Source organism: Cebus imitator, unplaced genomic scaffold, assembly GCF_001604975.1.
Source record: "Cebus imitator isolate Cc_AM_T3 unplaced genomic scaffold, Cebus_imitator-1.0 Scaffold216, whole genome shotgun sequence".
In the NCBI taxonomy this organism is placed as follows: domain Eukaryota; kingdom Metazoa; phylum Chordata; class Mammalia; order Primates; family Cebidae; genus Cebus; species Cebus imitator.
This window is the reverse complement of record NW_016107531.1, coordinates 213577-228751: the sequence shown is the minus strand read 5'-3', so window position 1 is coordinate 228751 and position 15175 is coordinate 213577. Positions and strand designations below refer to the sequence as shown.

At 46.2% G+C, this 15175-nt stretch overlaps 1 protein-coding gene across 19 annotated transcripts in view; it reads left to right on the top strand.

Annotated features, from left to right (window-relative positions):
* Window positions 1–15175, top strand: part of ODF2 (outer dense fiber of sperm tails 2) — a 47682-nt gene that overhangs the window by 24651 nt on the left and 7856 nt on the right. For all 19 annotated transcript variants that reach the window (XM_037745881.1, XM_037745877.1, XM_017548966.2 and 16 more), the window contains 8 exons: window positions 3996–4067; window positions 5532–5603; window positions 6458–6574; window positions 7224–7409; window positions 7890–7999; window positions 10098–10233; window positions 14418–14528; window positions 14691–14795. In XM_037745881.1, coding sequence (XP_037601809.1) covers window positions 3996–4067; window positions 5532–5603; window positions 6458–6574; window positions 7224–7409; window positions 7890–7999; window positions 10098–10233; window positions 14418–14528; window positions 14691–14795 — 909 coding nt within the window. The remainder of the gene's footprint in view (window positions 1–3995; window positions 4068–5531; window positions 5604–6457; window positions 6575–7223; window positions 7410–7889; window positions 8000–10097; window positions 10234–14417; window positions 14529–14690; window positions 14796–15175) is intronic.

The following is a 15175-nucleotide window of genomic DNA, read 5'->3' as shown; positions in this document are numbered from 1 at the left end:
TATATGTGTAAAATAAGTAATATAAAGTGTTATACTCACTGCTCAGCTTTTAAAATAAGTGTCTACATAGTTGAATCCCTTTGGTGTATCATTTTGCAATAACCTTGTCTCCCTTCCCTCAGAGGGAACCTTTATTTATTTATTTTGATACAGAGTCTTGCTCTGTCACCCAGGCTGAAGTGGCACAATCTCAGCTCACTGCAACCTCTGCCTCCTGGGTTAAAATTCTCTTGCCTCAACTTCCCAAGTAGCTGGGATTACAGGCATGCATCATCATGCCTGGCTAATTTTTTGTATTTTTAGTAGAGATAGGGCTTTTCTATGTTAGCCAGGCTGATCTCGAACTCCTGACCTCAAGTGATCTGCTCAATTTGACTTTTGAAAGTGTTGCACTTTAGCCCGGATGACAGAGCCAAACACTGTCTCAAAAAATTTAAAAAGCTGGGTGCTGTGGCTCATTCCTGTAATTCTAGCACTTTGGGAGGCCGAGGTGGGTGGGTTGCCTGAGCTCAGGAGTTTAAGACCAGCCTGGGCTAGCTACATGGTGAAACCCCCCATCTCTACTAAAATACAAAAAATTAGCTGGCATGGGTGGTGCACGCCTGTAGTCCCAGCTACTCGGGAGGCTGAGGCAGGAGAATCACCTGAATCCGGGAGGCAGAGGTTGCAGTGAGCTGAGATCATGCCACCACACTCCAGCCTGGGTGACAAAGCGAGACTCCATCTCACAAAAAGAAAAAAGCCTCTTGCTCTAGCAAGTTTTTTCCTTTTTTGGTTTCTTAGCGTCTATCATCCTGGAGTCCCATCTTCAATTGGAGATGAAGGGTCAGCTAATTTGAAATCCCACCCAAAAGTTGTATTTCCTGTTCAGTCTAGGCTCAGCTCCTTGGTGCCCATCTATGCTCAGGGCTGCCTCACCATCTTGGTGCTTACTGGGGAGCACTCAGTGTGGTGGGGAACTGCTCTGGCTCTGGAGTCTGAGTTGGCTTCAGGACCCAGTGCTGCCACATCCAGCTGTGTGACTTCACTTGCCTTCACTTCTCCTCACTTGCCTTCACTCTCCTCCTCTGTGAGATGGGGTGGTGATAGTGCATGGCTCTTAGAGTAGGGGGCTTTGGTGAGTTCATGCACAGAGGATGGCAGAAGAGTTGGGCAGTGGTTTCAGTGCCCCAGGGGAGGCCTGGAGGGCAGTGAGAACAGCCTCAGGCTCTGCATCCATGGCCAAGCCTTTTGTCCATGTTCTTTGCTTGTTGCCAGAGAAACCATAATACTGTCTTATTTCAGTTCCTAGGTCCCCAGGAAACTTTGGGAACCAAAGAGCCCTTTAAGGGCTTATGAAGGGGATCTATGGGTCTGAGTGGGAGAGGGTGAACAAGGTGTCTCTCCTTCAAGGGAAACTTTGTTCAGGTGCCAAGGAAGAATGGGGACAGTCAAAAAGACACAGCCCAGTGAGAAAATGGGCCAAGAGGAAACCCAAATGGCTCATATGAGAGGGTACTAATCCTCACTGGTAATTAGAAAAATGCAAATGAAACCAGCAGGAATGCTGTTGGCAGAGACTGCCAACCGAGGCAGAGGTTGGCTGCTGCTTGGTGCTGGCGAATGCCGGGAAATGAGTCCTTCCACGTCCAGCTTGTAGCCCGGTGAATTGGTGCAGGCATTTTGCAGGGCATTTTAGCCACAAATCAGACCTTCTGACCTGGCCATTCCTCTTCTTGGTATCAGTCCTAGACAGGCACTTTGTATATACCCAGCAATGTGTATTGCTGCAGTGTTTGCAGTTGCAAAACATGCGAACAGCCTCATTGTCCGGAGGTGGTAAGGAGTGGTTAAAAATGACAATGGCATGTTAGAGACAGGGAGAGGGTAACTATGCCATGGCATATTAGAGACAGAAAGCACATCAGTGGTTGCAAGGGGCAGAAGTGGGAGGGAATGGGAATGGCTGCTCAGTGGTACAGGGTTTCTTTTTCAGGTGATGAAAATGTTGCAGATCTAGATAGTGGTGATGGCTGTGAATATTATGAATGTACTAAATGCCACTGAATTTTATGCTTAAAAATGGTTAGCCAGACATGTTGGGGCACACCTGTGGTCCCAGCTATTGAGGAGGCTAAGGTGGGAGGATCACTTGAGTCCAGGAGTTCAAGGATGTAGTAAGCTATGATACATGATCACAACATGCACTTCAGCTTGGGTGACAGAGCTAGACTGTGTCTCTAAAAAATAAATAAATAAAAAAGCTGAACACAGTAGCTCGTGCCAGTAATCCCAGCACTATGGGAGGCTGAGGCGGGCAGATCACCTGAGGTTGCAAGATCAACCTGACCAACATGGAGAAACCCCGTCTGTAATAAAAACACAAAAATTGGCCGGGCGTGGTGGCGCATGCCTGTAATCCTAGCTACTCGGGAGGCTGAGGCAGGAGAATCACTTGAACCTGGGAGGCAGAGGTTGCAGTGAGCTGAGATCGCGCCACTGCACTCCAGCCTGAGCAAAAAGAGAGAGGCTCTGTCTCAAAAAATAATAATAAAATGAAATATAAATAAATAAATAAAAAGGTTAAAATAAAAAAAATTTAAAAATTTACCACAATTTTTAAAAATTAATTAATTTATTTTTCCCTCCCTCCTCCCAATTTTACCACAATTAAAAAAAATTAAAGGCCGGGCGCGGTGGCTCAAGCCTGTAATCCCAGCACTTTGGGAGGCCGAGGCGGGTGGATCACGAGGTCAAGAGATCGAGACCATCCTGGTCAACATGGTGAAACCCCGTCTCTATTAAAACTATAAAAAATTAGCTGGGCATGGTGGCGCGTGCCTGTAGTCCCAGCTACTCAGGAGGCTGAGGCAGGAGAATTGCCTGAACCCAGGAGGTGGAGGTTGCGGTGAGCCGAGATCGCGCCATTGCACTCCAGCCTGGGTAATAAGATTAAAACCCCGTCTCCAAAAAAAAAAAAAAAAAAAAATTAATAACAATATAGCAAAGCCATTTAACTGTACACTTTATTTTTTCTTCTAGCTTTATTGGGGTATGTTTGACAAACATAAGTAGTATATATTTTAAGATGTTCATCGTGATGATGTGATACCCATATACATTGTAAAGTGACCACAAGCTAATTAACACATCACCTTTTTGTTGTGTGTGTGGTGAAAACACTTAAGATCTCCTAGCAGATTTAAAGTATATAATACATCATTAATTACAGTCACTATGCTGTACATTTTAAATGGTGTTCAAATTTATATCTCAATAAAGTTGTTTTTAAAAATCAAGTAACGCATAAATACAATATGATATTATTTTCCTTCCCCCAGAGAGAAACAGTATTTCTCTTGATGCAGCAAAATACTGTTTCAGTACAGAGAAACGTTATTTATTTCAATACAGTATTGAATTCTGTATAGTATTTTCCATACAGAGAAATACAGTATTTCTCTGTAAATGCAGAGAATAAGAGTGGGAAGGACACGCCTCAAACTAATAGCAGTCGGGTAGGGTTTGGAGGTAGGTACAGGAGGAACTGTAGCTTTATTAGCATTCACTATTTCATAGTGAGAATATATTCACCTATTACTTTTCAAATTAGAAATACAGTTTTTTGGGCCAGGTGTGGTGGCTCACACCTGTAATCCCAGCAGTTTGGGAGGCCAAGGCGGGCAGATGGTTTCAACCCAGGAAGACCAGCCTGGGCAAACAGGGAGACCCCCCAACTCTACAAATAATAATCATATTTTAAAAGTCGAGCATGGTGGTACATGCTTGTGGTTCCAGCTAGCTGGGAGGCTGAGATGGGAGGATGGCTTGAGGCCATAAGGTCCAGGCTTCAGTGAGCCATGATCGCACCACTGCACTCCAGCCTGGGCAACAGAGCAAGACTCTTAAAGAAAAAAATACAATTTTTTGGAGAAGGTAAAGAATCAATAAAATGTAGATAGCTGGGTTTATTGCTTAATGACTTGACCTTTTCCTTTCCTTTCCTTTCTTTGAAGGATTCTGAAAGACTAATGGAGCAACAAGGAGCACTACTGAAACGGCTGGCGGAGGCCGACTCTGAGAAAGCGGTAACTAAGGCTTCCCCATCTACTGTAGTGGGTACAAGTGGCAAGACAGATCCGCTACAAAGTGTAGAGGTGCTTGGATCAAGGCAGGAGGGTCTGGAGCATTTCTCTGGGTCTTAGTTTCATGATCTGTAAAATGGCCTGATGTCTCCCTGTCCTGCCTGTTCTGATAGGCTTGTCTAGTTAGTTACTTTTGACCTTGAGCCACAAAACTGGACACCAACATGAGGGAGGGTACTAATAATGTTGGATTTGTAAATCATCTGTGTCTGTTAAAACTGGATTTCCTTATTTGTATCATGGATTCAAAGCCATCAAAAAGTACACACCTTTGGACTCAGTAATCCTAATTCTAGGAATCTCTCCTAAAACACCATGTTCCAAAGTGTATTCATGGATCCCTAAGTTCCTCAAGATGTTAATGGGTGCAGGAAACCAAAGGGGAGGTTCCATAGCCAATTAAATTTGGGAAACCATAGGCTGGCCCAAACATAAAGTTCAACAGCTTCTTCCAAGACTTTTTTGGAGCCTCTGCCGTATTAATGCTTTCGTAAGTCTCTAAGAGAGGGGAGGGAGATGGAGGCCCATTTTCCCAAGGTGGGGCCTATGGCTTCTGACGCTTAGTCAAGGAAGGAGTAGACAAGCAGCAAGCTCAGCGATAATGCCTAAACCTATTCCCAGCTCAGGAGCCCTTGTTAAATTATGATACATCAGGCTGGGCACGGTGGCTCATGCCTGTAATCCAGCACTTTGGGAGGCTGAGGCAGGAGGATCGCAAGGTCAGGAGATTGAGACCATCCTGGCCAACATGGTGAAACCTCATCTCTACTAAAAATACAAAAATTAGCCGGGTGTGGTGGTACGTGCCTGTAATTCCAGCTACTTAGGAGGCTGAGGCAGAAGAATCACTTGAATCGGGAGTTGGAGGTTGCAGTGAGCCAAGATTGCACCACTGCATTCTAGCCTAGTGACAGAGCAAGACTCTGTCTCCAAAAAAAAAAAAAAAAAAATTATGATACATCAGTAATTTGAAACGTCAAGCCGCTCTTTCAAAAGATACAGAAGATTTAATCACATTGTGGTAAACATGAGATTTTAGATTATGGAACAAACTAGGTATATGACTTTTTTTTAACCTTCCTATTGTGCTGAGCGTATGACTTTTAACGTGCATTAGCAGTGGTTATCTCTGCGTAGGGATTACGGGGTTTCTTTGGAGGATTGTTTTTGGTGTGTTTTCTGCAATTAGCGTTACTGTTCTTAAATTGCAAAATAAATATATATTCATTGTTTAAAAAAATTTTTTTATGCATATGTTAGGTGCTTCCTACCAGGATCTCTGACATGGGTCAATGTATTTAGGACCTTGGACCCCAGTGGCCAGGCACTCACAAGTCTCTCTCCTCCCTGGGCCGGGCCTCTTTGCTCTTCCCAAGGGGGCACCTGACAGTCTGTGTTCTCTCCCAGCGTCTTCTGTTGCTGCTGCAAGACAAGGACAAGGAGGTGGAAGAGCTCCTTCAGGAAATACAATGTGAGAAGGTATTGTCCCCAGCAGCTGTGCATTGTTATGAGCCAGTAGAGCATAATGGATATGCAGAGAGCTGTGTTCAAATCCTGCCTCTGGGCTGGGTGCAGTGGTTCATGCCTGTAATTCTAGCACTTTGGGAGGCCAAGGCAGGAGAATTAATTGAGGCCAAGAGTTTGAGAGCAGCCTTGGCAACACAGGGAGACCCCATCTCTACAAAATAAAAATTTAAAAATCAGCCAGGTGTGGTGGCATGCACCTGTAGTTCCAGCTACTGTGGATGCTGAGATGGGAGGCTTGCTTGAGCCTAGGAGACTGAGGCTGTAGTGAGTTGCGGTCACGCCACTGCCCTCCAGCCTCGGCAATAGAGTGATACCCTATCTCAAAAAAAAAAAAAAAAAAAAAAATGGCTGGGCGCATGGCTCACACCTGTAATGCCAGCACTTTTGGAGGCTGAGGTGGGTGGATCACCTGAGGTCAAGAGTTCAAGACCAGCCTGACCAACAGGTGAAACCCTATCTCTTCAAAAAAAAAATTGTCAGCCAGGCGTGGTGGTGGCTCACACCTGTAATCCCTTTGGAAGGCCAAGGTGGGGAGATGACTTGAGGTCAGGAGATCAAGACCAGCTTGCCTAACATGGTGAAACCCTGTTTCTACTAAAAATACAAAAATCTAGCTGGGTGTGATGGCACACGCCTATAACCCCAGCTACTCAGGAGGCTGAGGCAGGAGAATTGCTGGAGCCCAGGAGGTGGTGGTAGCAGTGAGCTGAGACTGTGCCACTGTACTCCAGTCTGGGAGACAGAGCAAAACTCCGTCTCAAAAAAAAAAAAATTGTGCCTTCGTCACTTTCTCTGTCTCTCCACAGGCTCAAGCAAAGACAGCCTCTGAGCTTTCTAAATCCATGGAGTCCATGCGTGGGCATTTGCAGGCACAGCTTCGGTCCAAAGAGGCTGAGAACAGTCGCCTGTGCATGCAGATCAAGGTACCTAGTGGCCCCACAAGTGGGGAAAGAAGAGGCAGGGGCCTTTCAATTTGATGATAGTGGCCTGGCCCAGGTATCACACTCAGGATGTATGCCTCCAAAGGTTTCTGAGGTAGCTGATGACAAAATACTCAGGCCTCAGAGACACTCTAGGACAGTGGCAAGAGCAATGGACAGAGACCCAGGAGGTATTGGGCATCCTTCCCAGATGTGTTGGAGTTGTGTGTCATGCCCCCAGGCCTATCACTTAATCCCTTAAGCCCTCAATTCTCCTAACTACCCAAGGGAAAGGGATGATCTCTTTGTAGCCCAGGGGTCCTCTGAAGTCATAGGTCTGCTGAGTGACCAAGGAACTTTCTCTGAGTGACCACAAGATTGGGAGTTCAGGGAAGGATTCCAGAGCAGTTCTGACCTAATATCAAGACCCCGTGGGCTGACAGATCCAGGGAGGTATTGTGGAGAGCTAGGAGGGACTGTGTCTCTGGTCCGAGTTAGGGGAGCCTCACACAGCTGAACACCTGTTTTTTCTCTTCCTCGTTCCCTCTTTGCTCTTGCTTTTTCCTCCCTTTCTCCTTCGTCCTCTGCTTTGCCTTCCCATGGCCTTCTTGTCTCTCCTTTCCCTCTCTGTCTCACCCCTTCCCCTTTCCAGAATCTGGAGCGCAGTGGGAATCAGCACAAGGCAGAAGTGGAGGCCATCATGGAGCAGCTGAAGGAGTTGAAGCAGAAGGGAGACCGAGACAAAGAGAGCTTGAAGAAGGCCATCCGAGCCCAGAAGGAGCGAGCCGAGAAGAGCGAGGAGTACGCCGAGCAGCTGCACGTGCAACTCGCCGACAAGGTCACAGGCCCGGGGTGCCCAGCTCCTCACCTGCCCTGAGGAGGAGGGCTGGGTGATGGTATAGGGGTGGTTGGCCAGATGGGTAGTGGAGGGGTGGGTGGATGATGGATGGTAGTGGTGGAAAGGGTGGATGGCTGGGGAGGAGGGAGAGGAAGTTAAGGGGATCAAATGGGTAAAATCTGGATGGGTGGGTGGCTGGAGATGATTGGAGGCTTTGTAGGAGAGTTCAGCCATGTCAGCTTTGTGGGTGAGAATGATTTAAGAAAGGATTTGCAAACAGGATGCATTTGATTGCCAGAAATTTGGGAGCACTACTAGCTGGGCTCCCACTGTCACTCCCAGCACCCTCCAGATAGGTGAATTGCAGAGTGAGGTTTAGGATACCAGGGTGAGAGACAACCTAGGATGAAACCACTCCCAGCTCCCGGCAGCCTCAGCACTGACAATAGGCTGACAGGCCCTGTTGTCCTGTGTTCCTAGGATCTTTATGTTGCTGAAGCTTTATCCACCCTGGAGTCCTGGAGGAGCCGCTACAACCAAGTCGTAAAAGACAAGGGAGACCTCGAGCTGGAAATTATTGTCCTGAATGAGTATGTCTTAGAGAAGGGGAAGGAATGTGGGGCTGTTGAGGGACTTGCGTGTGCAGGTGGAGGAGCCTGGTGGCTCAGGGTGAGGGACTTGCGTGTGCAGGTGGAGGAGCCTGGTGGCTCAGGGAAGGCCATGTGGCTGATTGTGTGTACTCTCTGGGCTGGGGGCTGCACTGGGGTATGATGCGGGCAGTCCTGAGCTGGGCTTTCTGGTTGGAGCTGGGGTGCAGGCTCTGGCCCTAGTCCTGGGGTCCTACCCTACTATCAGGCACTGGGTAGGGGCTGGGCCTCTCTGGTCACAGAGGCATGGGTCTGACTTTGGCACCTGGTCCTGAGCCTGTCCCCAATCTACACAGTATGGGAAATGGGGCACCCTGGTGTCCTCATTCTTGTTCTTAGGGAATGGGGCAGATGGTGACCCAAGTATCTTCTCTCTGTTGTCTGCCCAGGGACAGCAGCTGTTTGCCAGTGCCTGCCAGTCAGTAGGTCAGTGGTATGGCATTTGAGTAGGGGGCAAAGGGGGCCCCAAGTTGCAAGTGACTGAGCTGACACCTTTCTGGCCACTGGTGAACTGTGAGCAGTGACCATTCCATTATTCTCATTTGTTCCTTCATTAATTGGAAAATCATGTGTTGAGCATCTACGAGGTACCAAGCTGCTGTGTGCTGGCCATCAGGGTTACAGCAGTAAGAAGACACATGCATTTCCTGCCTTCTACTCTAGAGGAGATAGGGCTACAAGAGGCATCGACTCCCTGGACTAAGGATAGGTCATAGGGGAGCTCATTTAATCTCCCAGGTCAGGAAAGTCTCTTTTACTATATTCAACTCAACTTAGCAGACATGTTCTGAGAAGCTGGTATGTGCCAGGCTCTATGCCAGGTGCTGTCCTTAGGGAGTTTTCTGTCTACTAGGAGAACATAGATAATTAAGACAGAAGCATACATTGTACAGGTGAGGGGTCAAGCACGAGATGTCTTGAAGTCTGAACTGGGTTTTTAAGGATGAGTAGGAGCTTGCCAGGTAAACTGGAGTTGCCAGCAAACTGATATGTTTGCTTGGGTCTAGTTATTGTTCAGTGGTGGACTGTAATTGGTCAATACTGAGAGCACATATTGTGCAAAGATTTTATGATGGGTCTGTGGTCAAGATAGAAGAGTAAGCACCTGTGAGCCCCAGGGCTCCTCTTGAAGCCACAGTATCTACTCTTTGACTGAATAGCCTTGCTCAGTGACTGAGAGAGCAGGAGGGAGCAGAAGGGATTGGTGGGGTAAGCAGCTGGCTCCTGAGTTGTTTTCTTTCTCTCTACTTGTACCTTTTCCCAGACCATACTCATTGCCATTCCTGCCTGTGCTAGGTGAGTGTTCATACATGAATGAGCCAATCATGGCACCAGCCCCCTGCTAGGGGGACAAAAGCCCAGAGTGCTCAGAGCCCTGCTGGAGAGGAATGCCTGGGTGATAAACCCTGACCACCAGCCTGGGAGTCCAGAAAGGGACTCCAGAAGAGTCTGTCCTAACACCAAGATCTGATAGGCAGAGAGATTCAGGGAGGTGTCATAGGGAGTTGGGAAGGGATCCCTGGTCCTTGCCTTCAAAGACTATCTTGGCCCTATGAGAGGATCAAGATGGGTCCACATCCCTCTCTCTCTTTTTTTTTTTAATGGAGACAATGTCTCACTCTTTTACCAAGGCTATAGTGGAATGGCACAAGCATAGCTCACTGCAACCTTCAACTCCTGGGCTCAAGCAATCCTCCTGCCTTGGCCTCTCAAAGCAGTGGGATTGTAGGTGTACGCCACCATACCCAGCCCACACTTCTCCTAATAAGTCATTGCTTACTGTTGAATTGTAGATGATTTGTTAGAGGGAGTGGTATGGGAGACACATCTTAAAGGACGTCATTCCGAGGTGGGTCAGGCTTGGGACAGCAGCAGTGCCAAGGCAGGGCAGCACAGTTGCTTCTCAGTGTGGAGATTGGGGAGCAGGCAGGCAGTATGTCTAGTGGTGAGAACACTTGGTCTCACACCACACAAAGACCCAGGCTCTTTAGAACCTGTGTAATTGATTCTCTCTGTGTGCTTTCACTTTGTGACCTTCCAGCCGGGTAACAGATCTTGTAAACCAACAACAAACCTTGGAGGAGAAGATGCGGGAAGACCGGGATAGCCTGGTGGAGAGACTACACCGTCAGACTGCCGAGTATTCTGCATTCAAGCTGGAGAATGAGAGGCTGAAGGTTCGCAGTGAGAGCTGGGGACCAGGCAGCCGGGTGGGGTCCAGCAAGCTGATGACCGGGTCCTGTCTTAAGTGGGGCTGGGGGCATCTTGACTAAGAGGGAGATAGAAAAGCCTAGATACTGCACCACAGTATAGTCCTCCATTCTAGTGTCGGTGGACAGCACAGTGGCTCAGGCCTGTAATCCCAGCACTTTGGAAGGCCAAGGCAAGTGGATCACTCGAGCCTAGGAGGAGTACAAGACCAGCCTGGGCAACATGGCAAAATCCTGTCTCTATAAAACATACAAAAAGCAGCTGGGTGTGGTGGCACACGCCTGTAGTCCTAGCTACTCAGGAGGCTGAGTTGGGAGAATCACCCAGTAGAGACTGCAGTGAGCCGAGATTGCGCTATTGCACTCCAGCCTGGACAACAGAGATTCTGTGTCAAAAAGAAAGAAAAGCTTGGATTCAAGTCCTCACTCTGCCTCTTCCTGGCTGTAGGACCTGAGTGAAACATTCCATGCCTCTTCCTTAGGAAGAGGAAATGAGGTCCTTGTGAGCATGTGGTAATGCATGTGAAATGCTTAACATGACGCACTCAGCCTGCACACATGATTTAGACTCACTTTGAGGTTAACATTGGCTTCCTTCAGAGCCACCTCATTGGCTCTCCTGGGGGCCTGCCGGACCCCTTCACAGGCATTAATTCTCACTTAAACTGTCCAGCCTCCCAGTAGTGTGATGAGTATCTCCATTTGAAAAGAGAATAAGCGACCAGATGTGGTGGCTCATGCCTGTAATCCCAGCACTTTGAGAGGCTCAGGCGGGCAGATTACCTGAGGTCAGGAGTTCAAGACCAGCCTGGCCAAGACAGCGAAACCCTGTCTCTACTAAAAATACAAAAACATTAACTGGGCGTGATGTCGTGTGTTTGTAATCCCAGCTACTCAGGAGGTTGAGGCAGAATTAATTGAGCCCAGGAGTCAGAGGTTGTAGTGAGCCGAGATCACGCCACTGCACTGCTGCCTGGGCAACAGAGCGAGACTTCATCTCAAAAAAAAAAAAGAAATGAGAATAAGGAAACAGGCTGAGAGAGAGGTCAAGTTTCTTGCTAAGACTTTGCCCTAGGAGATACCGGAGTTGAGATTTGAACCCGAGTCTGACTCTGGAGCCCTAGCTCATAACCTCACCATACCCTCTTCCAGCCTGCCAGGGGCGAGAGGCACCTGAACAGAGGTTGAAATTTCAGAGACAAGTTTGATCATGCTTTTTTGTCGATCTGGGCAGTAATATCTAGCTTCATTTTTTTCACTGATTTTGTTTTTTTTGTTGTTAAGATTGCTTTTAAGGGAAAATAACATACGGAAAACTACACAGATCCTAGAATTTTTATAAAGTGAATATACTTTGTCCATCTATCATTCTGATTGAACGTTGCCTGCACCCTAGTGACCTTTGTTGTTACTAATACTCCTGTAAAGGTAACTGCTAGCCTGTCTTCTGTCACCACAGATTAGTTTGCCTGCTTTTAACTTTAGAGATTTGAATAGTTTGAATACCCCTGGGCCTGGCTTCTACTCTACACATTTGTTGAGTCAGCCCCATTGTTTGTAACAGTTTTTCCATCCTGAGCTCTCTAGGGTATGTGTTACATGAATACACTACAGTATGTTCCTCCATTTTACTGTCAGTGGACATTGGGTTTCCATAGTGTTGCTGTGAACATCTTTGTATGTCTTTAGGTGTACACATTTGGTGCATCTTTATTGTTTATATACTTTGATGTAGAATTTCCAGGTCATCACAGGGTGTGCATAAGTCTATATTTGGTAGATGTCACTGAATAGTAAAGTGTGTTACTGAATAGTAAAGTAGTTACTATTAGATGCTACTGAATAGTAGTTACTGGTAGATATTACTGAATAGTAAAGTAGTTGAACAAATCTATACACCTGTCAGTGGTAAGTAAAAGGATAACAGTTGCTCCTTGCTTCCTTGGCAACGCTTGGTATTGTGTGTCTACTTTATGTTAGCTACTCTGGTGGGAGTGTAGTAGTATCTCATTTGTTTACTGCAATTGTCAGATAAATTGAAAGTAACATCTAAGTGTTAACAATTATTGAGGAGGTCAGGCATGGTGGCTTACACCTGTAATCCCAGTGCTTTGGGAGACCAATGCAGGAGGACTACTTGAGGCCAGCAAGATGCCATCTCTACAAAAAAATTTTAAGCCAACAATTATTTATTTAGGGGATTAGTTATAGTACGGTACATCTGTATAGTGTATTACAGTGTGGCCATTCAAAATGATGTTTGTATATTTTCCTAGTATAATTTTTTATTTTTTTGAGACAGAGTCTTACTCTGTTGCCCAGGCTGGAGTGCAGTGGCGCAATCTCGGCTCACTGCAACCTCCACCTCCCAGGATCAAGTGATTCTCCTGCCTCAGCCTCCCAGGTATCTGGGATTACAGGCGTCTGCCACACGCCCAGCTAATTTTTTTGTATTTTTAGTAGAGATGGGGTTTTCCCATGTTAGCCCAGCTGGTCTCAAATTCCTGACCTCAGGCAATACATCTGCCTTTGGCTGCCAAAGTGCTGGGATTACTGGTGTGAGCCACTGTGCCCAGCCTTTCTTAGTGTAATTATAAAAGTTAAATATGCTCATAGTAAAAGTTCAAAACATTACAGAAATGTGATATAGAAGTGAAGATCTCCACTAGCCATGAACATACATTTTTCTAGATTTTTTCCCCCAGTACTAACATATCAAGCACATACACATCTATTCATCCATCCATTATTCTGTCACTTGCTTTTCTGATTTAACAATATTTACAGACATCTATTTAGGTCAGTTTTCTAAGCTTCATGTCTCTTTTAAGTGACTACTACTTATTTTTTATTCATTTGATAAACCATGATTTATATTGTCCCATCTAAGATGAGTATTTGGTTTATAGGAATACATTTATTTTTTTAAATACCCACTTCTATTATAAGTTGAGAGGGTATTTATTGACTTGAGAAGCTCACAACACATTGTTTTGTTTGTTTGTTTGTTTGTTTTTGAGACGGAGTCTCACTCTGTTGCCCAGGCTGGAGTGCAGTGGCCCAATCTCGTCTCACTGCAGCCTCTGCCTCCCAGTTTCAAGCCATTCTTCTGCCTCAGCATCCCAAGTAGCTGGGGCTACAGGCATGTGCCACCACATCCGGCTAATTTTTGTATTTTTAGTAGAGACGGGGTTTCACCATATTGGCCGGGCTGGTCTTGAATTGCTGACCTCATGATCCACCTGCCTCAGCCTCCCAAACATGTTGTTAATTTAAAAAGTATGTTATGGCCAGGTGTGGGGCAAGTGTCTTATTTGAGATCAGGAGTTTGAGATCAGCCTGGCCAACATGGTAAAACCCTGTCTCTACCAAAAATAGAAAAAATTAGTTGGGTGTAGTGGTGTGCGCCTGTAATCCCAGCTACTCAGGAGGCTGAGGCAGGAGAATAGCTTGAAGCCGGGAGGCAGAGGTTGCACTGAGCCTAGATCATGCCATTGCACTCCAGCCTGGGCAACACAGCGAGATTCTGTCTCAAAAATTAATTAATAAATAAAAATCAAAAGTATGTTACATATAACCTGGTAACCTGGCAGATCCCATGGTGGAGAAAAAGTATGTTACATAGCAGTAAGTATAGTATAGTCTCATTCTTGTTGATAGAAATGAAAAAGTTATGCAGCTATAGATCTATAGCTATATCCCAAGTCATTAAGCGTTAGGATTAGTGTGTCTTGGTTTTATCTACATTTTCTTTAACGATTATATATTGCTTTGGGAATAAGAAAAAACAGAAGTCATTTATTTGCATCTCTATTCACTTGAGATGGTAACATTAGGAGTCTTAACTGCTCCTTGGTGCTACTCAGGGAAAGTGCTGTGTAGGTAAAGGGCCTTTCCTGGCCAGGCGTAGTGGCTCATGCCTGTAATCCAAGCACTTTGGAGGCTAAGGCAGGCGGATCACCTGAGGTTGGGAGTTCAAGACCAGCCTGACCAACATGGTGAAACCCCTTCTTTAAAAAAATTAATTAATTTAATTTAAATTAAGAAAATAAAGGGCCTTTCCTTTGCTGGTTCCTTGGAGAGGGTTGAGGGTAAGAGTGCCACCTGATGCAGAGCCTTCCTGTGGGTTACTCATGAGCCATCCCTTCCAGGCCAGCTTTGCCCCAATGGAGGACAAGCTCAACCAGTCACACCTTGAGGTCCAGCAGCTGAAGGCCTCAGTGAAGAACTACGAGGGGATGATTGACAACTATAAGAGTCAGGTAGGCCTCACTGGGGCCCTGGCCCTTCTGAGCAGTGCTCACCCTGCCCCAATCAGGCTGGGGGCTCCCTACCAGGCCACTCCCAGGAAGGGTTGAGTATATAAGATGGATTTCTCCAAAATGTGGCACTGCCTAAGATGAACCATCTGTTGTTGGACCTAGGTGATGAAGACCAGATTGGAGGCTGATGAAGTAGCTGCCCAGCTAGAACGCTGTGACAAAGAGAACAAGATCCTTAAAGATGAGATGAACAAAGAAATTGAGGCGGTACTGCTCCCCTTCCTTGCTTTCTTCCCCTACCCAATTTCATATCTAACTCAATGACTGTGAGTCTGTTCCCCTTGTTTGCCTTTGACCCTACCTAATTAGAGCAACAAAGATGAGCTAATTTTCTTTATTTTATTCTTTTTAAGATCTGATGGTTTTAAAAGGATGAGCTAATTTTCTCATTAATGGGCTCATCCACTCCACCCTGTGCCTCTCTCTCCTTTGTCTCTTTTTTGCCTCCTCTCTTCTCTCTGTCATGCTACTGTTTTTTTTTTTCTCTTGGTTTTCCTCTATCTCCTTTTCAATTTCCTTAAAACAACAACAACAAAAAACCCTCTTGTGGCAGGGCACAGTGGCTCACGCTTGTAGTCCCAGCTACT